We start from the raw sequence: 17,045 nt of genomic DNA on the forward strand, positions 1-17,045 counted from the left end.
GACACTGACAACACGCTGACAGACAGGACAGGCCAGGTTACTTTTCGATAACTTTTGATATTAAACATATTAAACAAAGTCTCACCTTTCAAATTTGGTCATTTTTTAAAAGAAATTTAAACAATAAATACCGGTTTGTGGCTCTTTAATATGTCGTGACAGATCGCTTGTAGAGCATCAGTAAAAGCTGCTCGTGAACCGATCATCTCTTCCTTCTAGTTAATTTATAGCATCAAATAAACATGAATGAATATAAGAAGGAATGTTGTTTTAACCGCGGAAATGTGTCAGTACACTCCATTTTTCAATTTCAAATCCTTTCATATCCTTTGTCGGACAAAATGGCGGATGGCGAAGTATGATTGGTCAGATCACCTGTCAATCAAGCTCCCTGCGAAGGGTCAATTGATTGGGTGAATCCACTGACCCTGTCAGTGTCTCCATAGCAACGGACTATGGGTAGTTCTCTTCTGCCAAATATTTTATTGAGATTAATTGATTATTAATGGTGGAATGGTAACGTTTGTGGCTAATGGTAGGCGGAATATAAATATTAATAATAAAATAATCTTTAAACCAATCAATTTTCATGACGCTGTTGTAAAGTAAAAAAAAAACATAACATTTTTATATTGTATTGTAGAATTATCAGTCACATTTTTGTGTTGAAATATATCCAAATAAAATGATATATGTATATATATATAATATAAATTTAAATCTAAAAAAAAACGTTTGAATTGACAGTAAGGACACTTCCGGGGGGTTACGTCAACACTCAGTTCGCCATGCCCTGGGCGTCCAATAGTACCACGACGGATGGGTTTACATTTGAGTTAGTGGAAAGCTCTGTGCGTCTCATATTGACGCTAAAGTGTGCCATGTGCGTTGGTAGTAGGCGCCGACGGACGTGACAAAAGCGTAAGTATATGACACCCTGGGAATGACAACGGGTTGAACATCCACACAGATAACATGTTTACTGTTGTACCTTATCCACATTGTGTGTACGAAATATCGCTAGATCTTCTCTGAAGGTGCGTTTGTTTCGGTGCATCGCTAGTATTTTCTGGTGCCATTTTAAACTACAGAGCCAATAATCTAGACAGCAACATAGTGTCGACCTAGATCTGGTACACGTGGATTCCACACATGGACCGGATCTGGGCTGACACTATGTTGCTGTCCGGGAACACAAAAGACATTTGAAACACAACTCACATTCAAGACTGTAACAAATTAGCTCAAAGGAAATATGAATTATTAATTATAACTCATAATTAATTATAAATATATGAATCAATTAATACAATTAAATTGATGTAGCGGAAATTAATATCACAATCAACTAACATGTTCTTCCAGCAAACACTCAGTATTAATTATTTATTAATTCTAAGAAATGTTCATTTCCAGGGAAAGGGGAATCTTTTTACTGTACATTACTACTCAGAGCATGTTGCCAAAATCTGCATGATCATATGAGCATAATAAACCACAAACAACTTTATATGTGACGCAAACAAAACTTTATTAACTAAACTAAACACTCAGACTAATCTAACATACAAGGGTTTATTTGTCCTTTTCAATGAGAATTAAGAGGGTCATAAAAAGTATTTTGTTAAATATATCAAATATCTGTGTCAGATCTGTCTCCGTCGCTACAAGACATACTTACGGCTTCTTCCCAGTGTGAACTCTCATTTGATTTTGAAGGTTTCCTTTCAATCTGCAAGACATACGTACGGCTTCTCTCCGGTGTGAATTTTCATGTGGCTTTTAAGGTTTCCCTTTTTAACCCTCTGGGGTCTAAGGTGTTTTTGTGATCCTTGAGATGTTTTGACATGCCCTGACATTTGTGATTTTTTCAGTTGCTTATAAACATATTAATGGCAACGGTGTAATTACACTCTATATATCACAAACAGGGCTACCATAATATGTGAGCAACATGTATGTACATGTTTGTATTTTTGAGAGAATAATGTTTATGCGTGGTTATTCAAAAAACAAAAAATTAAAGTGTCTGAAATAACGCCACAAAACACATACTAAATATGTGTCCACAAGACTTTTGACTAATGGATGTTGTCACCTAGAGTTCTGCAGGATGATCTGAAAATCATCCTGCCTAATCATTCACATAAAACAATACATTGATTTAAATTTTGTAAAACACTTTTTGTTCGGAAAGGCAATATGTGTAACGCTGAGGCAAGGACGAAGCGGAGAGAGAATCCAATTGCAAGCACTTTAATGAAACAAACAGTTAATCCAGGACAAACAATGGAACACGGATCTCAGGACAGAAACATGGGGCATGGAAACAGCTAAGCAACAGCAAACAACGACCGACAACCAACAACTGAAACACAGAGGTATAAATACACAGACAAACAAGCTAAACAAGATAACAAGGGGGCGTGGCTAATCAGAAACACATGGGAACAATGATCAGACAATTAACAAGACACATGGCAAACAGGGAATCACATGACAGACAACAGGGAACAAAACCCACACCGTGACAATATGCGTGGTAGGGGTCGACCGATTTGTGATTTTTAGGACCGATGCCGATTATTACATATCAAGTAGACCGATTTTTGAACCGATATATAGCCTATGTCTGGTGTAAAAATGTAGGTTAATGTCAAAATTAAGAATAGCAAAGGGTTTTGACAAATACTCTCTTTAAACCAGACATTCACTTTATTTCTGTGTGACTAATGTGCAATTTTGACTCAAATAAATTAATTACGATCAATGTATCACTTTTTAAGGTAAACCTGTGGTAAACATTGATGCTTGGGTATTAAATATTTAAGTAAACAACAAAAATTTTGTTTGTTTGTTTGTTTATCATTTTGGGCCCAGCACGGCCCGTTTAAAGCCCTGGCTCGCTCTAGCCCGACAGTGGAAACGCGGCTACTACTGCGGCTCCAGATCTTGTGCAACACAGCGGCTTTACATATAATGGAGCATGCCCTTTCTGCTTCCATTTTGATTTCACTGGGAAAAAAAGCAGTAGCTATGTTCTATCCCATAACTCCCAGGGGGGCACCATTTCCGTTGCTAAAAAACAACAACTCTGCCAAGGAAAATACAACAGCTGTCTGGCGCTGAGAAGCGGGGGGAAAGCCAAGATGAATCCTGTGCATCACTTTCAGGAAGCCTATATATGTGACCAGTCACGGAAAGTAGGGACACAAGTCGGTTCTGGGACATTTTGAGTTATTCACAGATTCTGAAAGTGTAGTCTCCAAGCTTTCCAACGATGTGTCACACATGGAAATCTGATAATATTTGGAGCAAACAGGTCAGGAAAATCTGTAATTATACAACAATGTTGCAGATAAATAAAATTCAAGTACACTAGCTGCAGAGACTTTAAGTAGGCATTGTTTATATTACGGCTTAGAGCTTATGAACCCCCAAATTTAAAATTAGAATATTGTGAAAGGGTTTTCAAAAAGCTGTAAGCCATAATCATCAAAATTATAACAAATAAAGGCTTGAAATATCTCACTTAGCGTCATGCCATAGACAGTAAAAAGTGCAAAACAGTGCAGAAGGCACCAAATGTAGTTTTAGTTAGGCTACATAAAGTACACAAATAAAAATAAAAATGTATTATAAAAATATAAAATATATTATTCAATCAAAACAGAGCTGGCCCTCTTGACCACTTTTACTTGGTAATAGCAGCATAAGACAAAGGTCTTTGTGACACAGTCCAAATGATATCACATTCGCATCCTCTTCTCTGGACTCTTCTGTGTTGTGACCCTTGGCGCTGGGCATGTGATGTCTCTTGCCTCGTCAGCACAGAATGGCCTGATTTTTTCATACAGATAGGTCTGCCTGTCAATGTTCAGTCCAGGTGGGGCCAGGACAGGAAGACCGTCAATAGGGGGCAGATCTGCTCCGTTGCGCAGTAGCTGATATTCGACAGGTTGTGCATCACAGTGAGTTTTTGCAAGCACCACACCTGGTCTCTTGGCGTCAAAGCTGTGACAGAATAAGCACATAAGACATTTTAAACATGGCAAAGTATTTTCTCATAAAAAAACTGTCATGTGTATGTTGTTGCTATGTTATATTGTATGTACACAATGTGAAAGTTTCAATAAGTACCTGAAGTGCTGATAACTCTTGATCTGTGGGAGTCTACGGAAGTGGCGAGTCAGATGCTGCTGCCAGTCAAAGGTCTGAACTAAAACTTTGCCCTCTGCCGTTCCAACAAGCTGTGGGATATTGAGGTGACTCACAGGAGAGCTGTTTTCCACAACCTGATGACAAAAAAAAAAGAAGAGAAAAAAAAAAGAAAAAAAAAAAAGATCTTCAGTTAAATGTTCCATTGAAGCAGAACAGAAAACAGCACTGAAGTCATTAAAGCAAAGTAAAGTTAAAGTACCTCAGCGATGTCTGCCAAAGTGTTGACTCTTGTCTTCATGTAGGCTTGCTTGATGAGTCCAAAGCCACAGTCTGGGGAAAACTTGGTGTGGCCAGCAATAACGAAGTGGATTTCAATTTGATCGTGAAGCTTGTGTCCAACCCGCCAGGCAAGGTACCAGAGCATGAAGTTGTTCTTGTTCTGCCCACTGCAGTTGTCACAATGAAGATCCACCTCTGTTTCTCCAACTCCAATGTTGCCGAAGAAATGATGCATGTAGCTGATGACTTCATTGCTTCCCTTAGTAGATGACATGCCTTCATCAATCAGGTAATTCACCTGTTTCTGCAGCCCTTCACAGGAAACACCAAAAAGGCCACATTTCCGTGGGGTCAGGAAGTACATTGGTCCTGGCTGGAGAGGGTTTGAGGGAAAGTGTAACTGTAGGAGACAGAGGGAGAGAGGGAACTTGGATTAGAATGAAATTTGTGTCTATTCATAACTGTCTAATAAAGATAATTTCTATATTGATGCTATTCTGCATTTCCGCTATTATCAGGCTGCTTATTCTCATGCACCAAATCGCCCTTTAAGGGACATTAATAAAGTAAATGTAAATGTGTGTGAAATATTACCTGCTGAGCAAAATCAAAACTGTAATGCATCCTAATCTTCTTGCTTGCTGGTAGGGACGGTCCAAAAGACAGGTTAGAGCCAGAGCAAATCTTTCTGCAGGCAGCAGTAATGTCGTTGTACACAGCCCTCTCTTTCTGCACAAGGGAAAGATGATCTTGTTGCTTCTTTACTGCTTCAGACTTTCTATCATCTGGGAGGTTTGCACTTCGTATCAGCTGCTCGTTATTGCTTTGGCACTGCCAGCAGAGATCTGTGCGCGGCCGGCAACTTTTGATGTGTGGGAGAAGTCGGTTCCACAGTGCTTTGAAGCTGGTTTTACAAACTGCACGCTCACCTGAAAAACAGATATTGCTTATGGTTAGTTGTATTGTAATTGCTAATAGTGCTTCGCATTATTTCACATTATAAGCACTCAACTCTAAATGAATGTTTACACATACCAAGCTCCTTAGCAGTCTTCACGTAGAGACGCCACACTAAGGCCTTGGACACATGGGTTGGCAGCAACTTCACATGCCAATCCTTATGCCCAGGCTGTCGGCCAGGCAGCATGATGGCATTGTCTTCTGCGTAGTTTTTTATGAAGTCCACAACTCTGTTGATATCCTCAGGGTTGATGAACCTGGCTGGTGGACGTGGCAGGGAGTGCCTCTTCCTCAAACGTGGTCTTGCCCCATTCTCCTCATAGTGTTTGACTATATCAGCCAGGGTGTCTTTGCCAATGCTGAAAAAAAGGGGGGGAAGAAAAAATGTTTAACATCATGGTCTTGTTAACAGGCATCTTGTCACCTATATCAGAATGGATTGTACAAATTATAGGTACTGTTACTTTACTGAAGTAAATTTTATGACGAATACTTTTTATTTTCACTACATTTTAGAGTCTGTATCTGTACTTCCTGGTTTAGTCTTGGTTTAGACCTCAGTTAGTGGTTAGACCTGGTTTTACTTTTGACTTATAACGCACATTTTACGACTACGGATACTTTATACTTTTACTCAAGTAGGAATTTAATGTGATACATTTACTATTACGTTAGTAAATCCTTGGTAAGAATATTTAGTAGTACTTCCTCCACCACTGGCTAAATTTATTAGCATCACATTCAATTCAAGAATGCTAACAGGCAGGTTTACGTGGGCTAAGTCATTAACACCAGTCAATTCAAGTAATTGAAGCATTATTCAAATCAATAGCAGATGCTCACATTACCATCTAAAAGCTCATTATAGTAATGGGGGTTTTTGGCAAGTGATATGATGCTAACGATTAACACGACAGTCCTGAGCTAGCTAATAACAATAGGTAACGTTAAGTATGGGAAGGTCTAAACATGAGATAACGTGTACGTGTTCTTAGAATGAACACAAAACGTCAAACTTTGATGTGGAAACTCACCCCATAAGAAACAGAAAAGTATTCTTGCAGATCTCGTTGCCTCCGATGAAATAAGTCGTTCGGGCACACTTTCTCTTTGTCGGGGTCTTCTTTGTGGATGTAACCATCTCAGAAGTTTGCACTGTGCGTCTGTTTGCCTCTAAATGTCCAATAATTCGCATGTCCTGCCACTCTTTTTCCGCAGCTAAAGAATCCAGCCGTATGTTGTAGATAATGTCTGGAGAAAGCTTCTGGCTACAGGATTGTCTCCCATGCAGAGAGCTCTCTTTTCTCCTCGTGTAGCATTTACAGTCAAAGTTACGGATTTTCCCCATTTCTCTGTCTGTATCCCCATCAAATGTTACTATCGATATAGCCTCTGATATCTTACGGTCCAACTCGTCTGACGCCAGTCCGATACATTCTTCCTCGTCTTCATCTTCGCTCAGTTGTAGATTAGGGATACTATTCAGTCTTATCATGCCGCTTTCATCGTCGCTCAGATCGTCTTCCGAATCAGTGAGCGCTTGTTCATAAGCATCCGGCTTGTCGAAGAAGTAGTTCAAAACATTTGTGTAACGGCCACGGTTCAGCTCGTCTGCGACAAACTTTGCGGCGTCCATCTTCATTGAAGTTTGATATCAGATAGAGCCGACCAGAGCACTGCATAAGTAGCCACGCTGATCCCTTGGAGGGCGTGGTCAATAACAAAAGAAACAAAAGCCGGCTTATCCAGTATGGAAATACACACAGACAATGACACGCCCCTACTGCACGATAGAAGCTCAGCAAAACAAGCCGATTTCAACATCAAAATGTTTGATTTTAAATATACCAATACTGCTATCTCAAACATGGAGATGCTTCTTCGTGATCTCAACTAACAGATTCTGCAAAAAAGCGAAAATCACCATTTTTTTTAAAAACGAACATTTTCTCGTTTTGCTCGTAAGTTGTGCTGCCGACATGTGTCCCTGGTTTCCGTGACGGGTCACATATGTTCACACACATGTGAAAGTCTTGGCTATTGAAGTTGATAAGTGAGATTATTAAAACCGATTAAAATCATAATATAGCATAATTTATAAAATTACGCTTACACAGGAACAGGAAACACCAATGTTTCTAAATATGAGAATTGTGTTCAACGCGATTTTGAAATAAAAGTTCAATCCCTTGCGCTGAGTTTGCATGTTTTGATCCACATGTTCTTGTTCAAGAAATTACAGTGGCTGTAGCATTTCTATAGTAAAGAAATATAAATGTATAAGTAATATAAATTTGCAGGCATTTATTATAATGCATAATATACATTACATTATGTATTTTAACAGTGTTGTTTAACAGAATCTAACAGAATCACTACAATTTTTAAATAGATTTTTCTGTAACATAGGTACTAATGAACAGACATTTAGAAGTTTATTTAAAAAGGCTAAGTATTGAGAATCAAAATAAAGCTCTGGAAACACATGTATTTTTGCAAAACTATAAGTGTGTCCCATCAGGTAATCGAAAGTAATTCACGAACATTTGCGTCTTCAAGACAACTTGGGCCAAATACAGGAAATACGTCATGTAATTAGACAAGTGGTCAAGTGCAGAGACCGCAAGGGTGGGTATCTGGACAGGCCTGTTGTTGCCTTGAGGCCGACGTTCCATGCATGAAAATCATGACAAACTACATTTTGTTTTTTCCACTGCCCCAGGTGCTCTTCTGTCTTTTAAATGTTTACATTTTATTTTTGAAATGTTTTCTTCATTGGAATGGTACGAAACCTGGTAAAGGTTTTGGCACATGTGAACACACACAAAACAATTATCTAGTGGAGACATTTGGTACTGCGTCCAAAACAAAATTTTACTGAAAGCAAATTTTATTAGATATCAGGATCAAATGTTGAACACAACTTGTTTCGATTTATGGTTTGATTTTCTCACAGGTTTAGAGTAAAACATGTTTTTGAAAATATATATTTCAAATTTAAAATAGTATTTTTGCATATTTTTTATATAATAATAAACGTAATATTCTGTGAGTTTTTTTAAGTTCACTTTTTAAAACTTTTTTCACTTCAGCAAAAATCTACCAAGTGTCGTCTTTAAAAAGCGATCAAACTTTGACTTTCTGTGCTCTAAAGCATTTAAGATTTACGACAGTAAGGAGAAGTTGGAAATGTAATTTTCAGGTCTATGCTCAAAAAGTGAATAAATGGATTATAAATACAGTGTAAATATAATTTAGTACCATAAAATTAGCCTGGTTCTACCAGACTCTCGTACATTTCATTTGTACAGAGAGTCTGGCCTCTCTCCATTGACAAGCGTTAAAGGATTAGTTCACTTTTAAATTGAATATTCTGTCATCATATACTCACCCTTGGTTTTTGGTTCCCATTGACTTCCATAGTATATTTTTTTTCCTACTATGGAAGTCAATGGGAACCAAAAACTGTCTGGTTACTGACATTCTTCTAAATATCTTTCTTTGTGTTCAGCAGAGGAAAGAAATTCATACAGGTTTGAAACAACTTAAGGGTGAGTATATGATGACAGAATTTTCACTTTAAAAGTGAACTAATCCTTTAACTTCCTTGAAGGCGGGGTCCTCTGTTTAAGTTTAAAACTATTGGATCTGCCCAGAGCCACTCAGGATCTGCCTTAACCAATCGCTAACGTTTGGTCGTGACGTATGACGACTCAAACTAGCGTACGACCTCAACGGCATCGTTCTCAGCCACTCCCGCTGATTGGACCGGTTAAAAATTGACCGGAGAAAACCCAAGAATATACCACAATCCCAGATGTAGTTCTGAAGGAAAATGAAAATTGAGCAGAAGCACGTAGGAGTGCGGAGCCAGGCTACCTTAAAATACAAAATATTAAATAAAAAACATTATCGAACTAATATATAGTCCATTAAATTTCATTGAAATAAAAAAAACGCGAAGAGCACCAGAGGGTTAAAACTAATGAAAATTAAGTATAACTAGTTCCAAAAAAATGTGTATACCAAAATATCAACTTGTCACTGTCACTCACATGAAATCTAATCATGTCATCTCTGTCTTGACTGCTGTGTTTCAGCCTTCCTGATCCTATTCAGATGAGTGTTTCTATTTGCTAAGACACTCTTTGGATTAAAAAATGTATGATATGCATTTACTTTCATGCTAAAAGAAAAGAAAAGATGTACATGAGATAAGAATAAAGCCACATTCTTTACATTAACTGTAAAGAAACTACAGATTTGTTACTTTGATTCTATTACATATAGGTTTTGGAAATTTCTGTTTCTATCTATATCACCAATTAAGGATATTGAAAATGGGACAGCTATATCAAGCTTTGAAATGTCGTTTCAGTTTCTTGCTGTAAAACGGTTGTGATAAATCAATAGAGTATTATTTGTGTATCAGACATTGTCACCTAAAATAAAATCAAGATTTGATAAAACCCCCACCAACACAGACAAATAAATGCGAGAAAAACAAAAAGAAATAAATATAACATTTGTTGTAAAACTAATGTGTTTGTTTCTTCTGCTAATCAAGTCATTTCTCTTGAGCTTTTTATTGCTCTGTCAGGCTCTCCAGCTGTTCAATCTCTCTGGAGACATCTAGAAAACCATAATACAGGATGTTGTTAATTTTACATGAACATTTATGAGCTATGATTGAGATGAGGTCGTCATTGGGAATAATCATTCTATATTTCTTTACTAGTTTCTGTGGTGTAATATGGCATTCTCTCTTACCCATCAATGAGACTTTGCTGGTTTGGGACAGTGCGAGTTTTATTGATGTCTTCAGTCCTGATTCAAGAGCATTCTTTATGTAGAGCTTCACAAAGAACAAGAGAAATGTCCATTTAGTCATTGTACAAATTAATGCATGTTTGTCTTAATGATTGTGAGATTAATACCTTTAAGTTATTGAACTTTTTAAGCACTTCTTTTTTTGCCATGTTGAACATGTCTTGTTTTATATTATTGACTGCGGTTATTAACAGATCTTGCATTTTCTTCCGGGCTCCGTCTCCTCTCATTTCTGCAGCTTCTAAAATCAGCAACACTCAGTATTCACTCATTTCTTTTTCATGGGCACACATCAGAACAAAGAAATGTGTTTACAATAAAACGAGTGGACATAGTTGTGAAAATAGTAGTGAAAATGATGAAGTAAAAGCTACTGGTCTGACTGAATCATTAGGGGAAATACTAGGGATGAAATTGAACTGGCTTTTATCTTTCTGTGAACACAATGCATTCAAGTGTAACTAAATTTTTTCCTTCATGGTTTTGTTTCTTATAGTGATTATTTTAATTCCTGCTTTTTACTTTACATAAAAAGAGATAGTGTTTAGAATAATTGATTTTGAATAAAAATTTAAATAGTTTGTGATTAATTAAAACTAGTCTAGTTTCACAGACAAAGCTTAAATCTAGTCTCAGTCTGAAATGCATGTTTGAGCTGTTTTAACTGAAATCAACTTGTACTGACAGAACTTAAAATATGTCAATGTTAGTGCCATTGTTTTTTCTCAAGATGCACACCAGTAATGTTTTAAAAGGTATGTATATAAAAGCTACTTAAATGTCCTAATTTAACTAAGGTCTAATCCTGGCTTAATTTAAACACTGTCTATGAAACCAGGCCTTAATGTTATCTTACGTTTATAGTAAGACGCCATTACATTCTCAATAGTTGTTTGGATTGATAGGATGATGTCCTTCTTTTTATCAATAACTTCTTTGTTGAGCGATGCCTTCAGTTTAGTTTCCTTTCAAAAAGGGGGAAAAGCCACAAATAAGTCAGAAAAATCTTGAAACATCGAGAGGATGTTAGTGTTTTTTATGTCAAGGACCCTGCTTACTTTAGTACATTAACAGTTTGTACATTACAACACCAACTGGTTTATAAAAACTGAATGTTTAATTGTAGGATGGAAACAAATTCACATATTTGTCAATGAAAGTAAAGACAGGCATAGAGGAAAAGGCCCAGATTACGGACAACTGAACTCACCTCTGTTTGGAGGAATTTCTGAATGTGATTTAACATGGCAGATCTGAAATAATCAGAGTGAGTCTGCATGATACTGAACTTGTCAATCTGTTCCTGCACTGACTTCCCTGTTTGTCTATTCACACTGAAGCCAAGAGAAAACAAAAGTTTCAATTAAAAACATTTACAGAATATGGTTGTAACCCCTGAGAAATAATGAAGGAAACAGTGTTGTAATTTTTGATTATTTTACTGACATTGGTTAATTTTTCTGAACAATATTCAGAGATCAATCTTAATTCAAGTCATGTCATTCATTTAGGAAGAGTTCAATTAAAATATAAAATTTTCAATAACCAAATTCCCAGAACATTTAAACTTACTCAAAGCATAAACCAAACAACAAGGGGATTATGAGGGGGAAATATATTACAATTTATTCAATCATATGAGAGAGCTTTTATATTTTGTTATTTTCTGAATGGAAGGTAAAATATGTTAATACACTGTACACAGTTTATTACTGGGCTACAATCAAGGCATCTTGCTAAATTAAATGAAAATTTCCCCCCTCATCATACAGATTGTTTAAAGGATTATGCATTGTGTAGCTGTAAGGGCAAAAATAAAACCTATGTAACCGTATAACATTGGAAATAGGAAATAAATAATCATATGCACTTATCTATAACTGAGCATGCTGATTCCTTAAACGGGTCATATAATGCCATTTTTGTACAAGCTGATTCTTTAGGGTCTAAATTGAAAGTTTGTAATATACTTTAATTAAAAATTCTCATTAGTATTGTAAGAAAACTCTCATTTTACCTGGTCAAAAACAGCTCTGTTTTCAGAACGCCATTTAAGTGCATGTGTCTTTAAATTATAATGAGCTGTGCTCACCCCGCCCCTTCAGTATAGGCAAGCATGTCTTCAGATGTGCTTGCCTATACAAAAGCAAATAAGTGATCAGATTACATAACTTATTCCGCCGTAATATTGAAAAACATCAATTAGTATTTATAGTTTTGAATCATATGCATTTGCAGGATGTAAACAGTATTTTGTAGGTATTGTTAACATTCATGTTCATGCAGTTATAACCGTTTAGTTTTTTTTTTACATTACTTCTTAATCAGTAACAGACACTGTTATAAACCATATACAAAAGTAAGCTTAGTGTAGTATAACCACGTTAACTTTAACACCTGTGTAGAATTTTTTTAATAACACCATAACGCGTTTCATAATAAACGTGGGATTATGAATTATATTGAGAACGTTGTATATAGAAAACATGCCGTAATGTACCCTTATAGTGTAAACATTAGCCGCATTCATCGTAAAGCGTGCTGCAAGCGATTTGCAAAGATTAATATAAAGGTTAATAACTTCTCACTTCTTCTGGAGGTTCAGCAAGAACACGAATAGTTGATACCGATCCGTTTTTCAGGAGCAGCTTCTCAGCAAAACCAGCTTTATACTGACCTTCGTTTGTAAAGCAGTCTGGTGAAAAATGATTAGCGTGCAAACAAAAAAACATTTGTGTTGATCGTGGGGAATATTCCCTTCTAAAGCGAAACTCAGCCACTGCGTCGTCAGCAGTTCTGATCTAGGAACATTAAAATGACAGAAACACTGCTGTCAATCAACAATCGTGGGAGGGGCGTCGATTTTGTGATGTCACAAAATCGAAAAGCTCAATTTGAGACAGGGTAAAACATATAAGGAGATTTAAAAAAAAAAAAAAAAAAACCACTGGATGGATTTTTATCATTTTATGATGGTTGTGTACAGACACTGCCAACACACATTTCAGTGCAATCAACTTGTAAAAGTGCGTGTACCATTATATGACCCCTTTAAACATCCCAAGTCACTGACCAAACATTGTAGTTTATTTTCTTTTCATTTTATTCTAAGCTGAACAAAAGAGGACTAGAAATGGAATGACGAATCAGTGCTTACGGAAAAATCTGAGTGAAATCTTCTTCAAGACATTCATGTAGGTTTTTATACAATGCCTTGTTAAGGTCTAGGAGTTCATCCCTCCCTTTAGAGAAATAGCACCCACCATTCCTGCACAAAGCTCCAAGGGTTTGATAACATACTTTCACTTTATTCTAAGTGACAGCACAAAAAATACCAGTGTTAAACAGGCTAGAAAATTGTGACTGATTATTCACAACACTTCAATCACACTCACAGTTTTTATCATTGCTTCTGTGGAGGCATCACATAATTCGACTGATTTTTCCACTCCTTTTGAGAGACACTGATCCAGAACACTATAAATGGTGTCAAACCGAATGTCCAGCTCCTTTAGTGCCTTCATTAGGCTCTCCTCAAATTCCATGAAGACTTTCTCTTTCATTTTAACCTAAAACATCCATTTAACAGTGAATTACAGAATATATTGGCAGCATTCTGTAGACATGCATGTGAAATATCAGCAATTCTGATTCGTACCATTTCCTTGTCTGTGTCTGGCTGGACACTCTGGATCAAGGACAAAAGTCCCTTTGCTTCATTGATATAATCTCTGGTCAGTTGTCTGGTTATGTTCTTGTTAAGCATCCTCAGATCATCCTGCAGCTTTGGGATTTCTACAGGTACCATTTCCAAAAACACATTTGGATTAATGTGATCAGAGCGTGGTCTGGTTTATAAAGTATTTCACTTTAGATTAATCAGAAATATATTTTTTCCATGAATAATGTGGTAAAATGTGGTATAGGTATGCCTTACCTGATTCACTAGGCTCCAGCTTTAAGTTAGGGTCAAAGAATGCTTTGGAACTTACAGTAAAAACTAGAAAATCATCGTCATTGGTAACTATTTTCTAAAAAATAAAATAAGAATACATTTAAAAGGTAAGAAAAAAAGTAAAGAATAAAATATATGTAGTAAAGAAACCCATTCAAATTCAAAATACTGATAACAATACAGAGAATTCGGAAATACAAAAACCTTAATATCAGAATTTTCAAACTTTTCTTTAATCTTCATCTTGGCATGTTCATTTCTATGGAGTATGCATACTTTTTCCTGATCCTGAAGAATGATTAAAAACACCAATGAGTACAAGTTGTTTTGTATTGTGAATTCTGATTTAGTGGTTGATTATGCATTATAATGCATGGCAGATATTCCTCTCGGTAAATTAACTAAATTGCAGTTTCAATGATATGAAAGATCTCACTGCCCAGCAAATTTACTTGGAACAATGTATGCTACAGTATAACATTTTTAAATTTTCCAAACCTTGAGTTGGTCTGTAATAAGCCTTGCGGATCTAAAAAGAAATGTTCAAAGGAAATAAGTCACAACTTGTTATTTTTGAAAGTTTGATATTTTCCCCGTACAAGATTAAAACATGCTGTACTAAGAGGTCCGGTATGTTATTAATATAAGGCTTACAATAAGATACTTCCCCTTCACTTTATGTGTGTAATTTTAACAAAATACCTCACATAGGCTGCTGGATTGATCTCATCAGTCTTTGTACAGATGAAGTTAATGCGTTTGCATTCTCCGCCTAGTCCCAATTCTTTAGTACAGTGCTTTAAAATCCCCCAGGGGTCTTTGTCAGTGATTGCTCGATTGATATTATTTACAATCCAAACAAAAGAACACTCTCTCAGTTTCTACAAGATTGGAAATAGTGATTTAGATTACATCGTTGTAGCAGAATATTATATTGTTTCCATAATGATTTGAAAAGTAGCTGTATATTTACAGATTTCCACTTGTCATCTCTTATCTTATTGCAGTCTCCAGTTCCAGGAATATCAACAAGTGCAATGTGTTCCAGGAGTTCGTGACAATCTGGAATCTTGATCGTCACACACTTCACAATTGGCCAGTACCAGTCACCGGAACTTGACTCACTGTGCTGTGTGTAACTTGCAACTTCATTGCTGAATTCAAAGACCTGTTGAAAAATTGTTAACTTCACTGCCAAACAAGAATTCAGAATACATTATTATACATTTAATGTTGTAAAGAAACCATTGGTGTTAAACATATTTTCTCTCAAAAAAACTTACATCACTTTTGGAGATTTTCTTACTGATGGACAAAAGGGTTTCAATCTCAGCAAATTTGTCATCTTTCTTGAGCTCTTCTAAAGTTTTCTTAGCTGCATCATCTCCATACAGCGCAGTGATCTTTTCTACAGCCATGTCATATAAGTCATTCCTGTCCTCGCTTTCATCTGACAAAACACTGAAAAGATCTTTGAGCTCTTTCTCCCACTCCTGCAGAGGTACAATATAGCAAATAAGGCTTTATTTATTGTATATTTATGAACATATTTATAAATAACTCTCACTAAAGGCATGGTAAGATAAAATAGGAAACCTCTTTAGAGAAGAGTTCGATCTCTGCTATGTAGTTGGAGTCCTCCAGATTGGCTTCCACCTGAGTAACAACAGCTGTACAGGCGCCAAAGCAACCCATTGGCAGTACATCCTTTTCCCCCAAAACTGCATTCAATAGGGAGCTCTTCCCTTCTCCTGATCTTCCAAAAATCCCAATGGTTGTCTTCTTTCTGCTGACTTTCTCCATTTGATTTATCTTTGAAATGATATCTCGTACCATGAGATCTTCATCTAATTTGTCAGTGACTCTTTTATTTATGTTATTCTTCACATTCTCCATGATCGCCATAGCTTTGTGGAATGAAGAAGGAAATCACAATGTGGATGGACTAAAATATATACATAATAAACATTTCATTCATAATTTTATTTTCTTTATAAAAATTCACAATGTGCTCAGACAACCAATATGTAACAGATCAACGTAATACAGTTATACCCTGCTGATAGGTGCCGTAACTACACCAGTATATAAACAAATCGTTCTCCATTGACAGCCATTCAAAAGCAGTCAAGAAAAACATAAATAAGAAACAGTTTGAAATAGACTTATGTTTTCCCCAGTGTCACCACTCTGTACACAAATCCATAATGATGGTGATAATTAAATAAACACACAGGCAACTCAAATACAAGGTGGTTCCCTTTCAGTTGATCACGTTTGACGTAGTCGATCGACTGAATAGGATCATGCTTAGGGAGCCTGTCATCTTCGAGTACTATTAACACGAGCCAATGCACATTGGCGTGCGAGATCTGCATCTCACACTCCGCGGTGCGGGTATAAATACAGAAGTGGATGCACGCACCAGTTGTCTTTAGCTTCAGAGCCGATCTGTGTCTATGTCTCTGAAGAGTGCTGTTGTTTACAACGAGCGAGTGTGTCTTCGGTGGTTTTACAGCGCGAGTGCAGTGGTGATCGCGAGCTTTGAGCTCTCAACTGCTGTTTTAACAGCATCAAATTTCTGTGTTGTTGGCGGCTGGTTAGAGGGCGGGAAAGTGAGTACTTCACTGTTTCAGTTCACTGTTCAGTGTTGCCGCGGTCATTCCCCTGTGTGCTCTGGCACTGGCGATGGGTCACATTTCCTGAAAAAGCAACACGGGTGCGTTTGCGTCTCTTTCAAGATGCCATTCCACCCGTGTGTTTCTGGAGGTGATCATTCCCTGTTTCCCAAAAATGGATGGTCACAATAGTTGTATCACGTGTTTGTGAATTATAATTTTTTTAAATATATATATTAGAG

The 17,045-nt window shown here is 36.7% G+C and overlaps 2 protein-coding genes across 2 annotated transcripts; both read right to left on the minus strand.

Moving 5' to 3' along the window:
• Positions 1 to 1,124: 1,124 nt before the first annotated feature.
• On the minus strand, positions 1,125 to 7,278 carry LOC307004529 (uncharacterized protein; the record flags this gene model as incomplete). Its single annotated transcript, XM_079623848.1, has 7 exons — positions 6,435 to 7,278; positions 5,476 to 5,759; positions 5,035 to 5,369; positions 4,421 to 4,840; positions 4,141 to 4,295; positions 3,754 to 4,014; positions 1,125 to 1,182 (listed from the first exon to the last, which is right to left on the minus strand). Exons 1-7 carry the CDS (start codon positions 7,040 to 7,042, stop codon positions 1,125 to 1,127), a joined length of 2,121 nt encoding a protein of 706 aa, XP_079479974.1. The 5' UTR covers positions 7,043 to 7,278.
• Positions 7,279 to 9,359: 2,081 nt separating this feature from the next.
• LOC307004208 (nuclear GTPase SLIP-GC-like) lies at positions 9,360 to 16,124 on the minus strand. The gene is made up of 15 exons (XM_079623314.1): positions 15,782 to 16,124; positions 15,469 to 15,678; positions 15,159 to 15,353; positions 14,888 to 15,066; positions 14,684 to 14,714; positions 14,390 to 14,473; positions 14,168 to 14,261; positions 13,889 to 14,025; positions 13,626 to 13,799; positions 13,388 to 13,542; positions 11,441 to 11,564; positions 11,087 to 11,195; positions 10,338 to 10,471; positions 10,171 to 10,255; positions 9,360 to 10,032 (listed from the first exon to the last, which is right to left on the minus strand). The coding sequence occupies exons 1-15, from the start codon at positions 16,088 to 16,090 to the stop codon at positions 9,986 to 9,988; spliced, it is 2,067 nt and encodes a 688-aa protein (XP_079479440.1). The 5' UTR covers positions 16,091 to 16,124; the 3' UTR covers positions 9,360 to 9,985.
• Between the last annotated feature and the right edge of the window lie 921 nt (positions 16,125 to 17,045).

Source organism: Phoxinus phoxinus, assembly GCF_949152265.1.
Source record: "Phoxinus phoxinus genome assembly, chromosome: 9".
Lineage (NCBI taxonomy): Eukaryota > Metazoa > Chordata > Actinopteri > Cypriniformes > Leuciscidae > Phoxinus > Phoxinus phoxinus.

Excerpts from the sequence above, each read along its gene's own strand:
- LOC307004208 (XM_079623314.1), bottom strand. The coding sequence starts at position 16,090 with ATGGCGATCATGGAGAATGTGAAGAATAACATAAATAAAAGAGTCACT. Across the intron at positions 15,679-15,781 it reads TCGAACTCTTCTCTAAAGAG|GAGTGGGAGAAAGAGCTCAA; the intron begins GTTTCCTATTTT and ends GTACCTCTGCAG. Across the intron at positions 10,256-10,337 it reads AAAAGTTCAATAACTTAAAG|CTCTACATAAAGAATGCTCT; the intron begins GTATTAATCTCA and ends TTCTTTGTGAAG.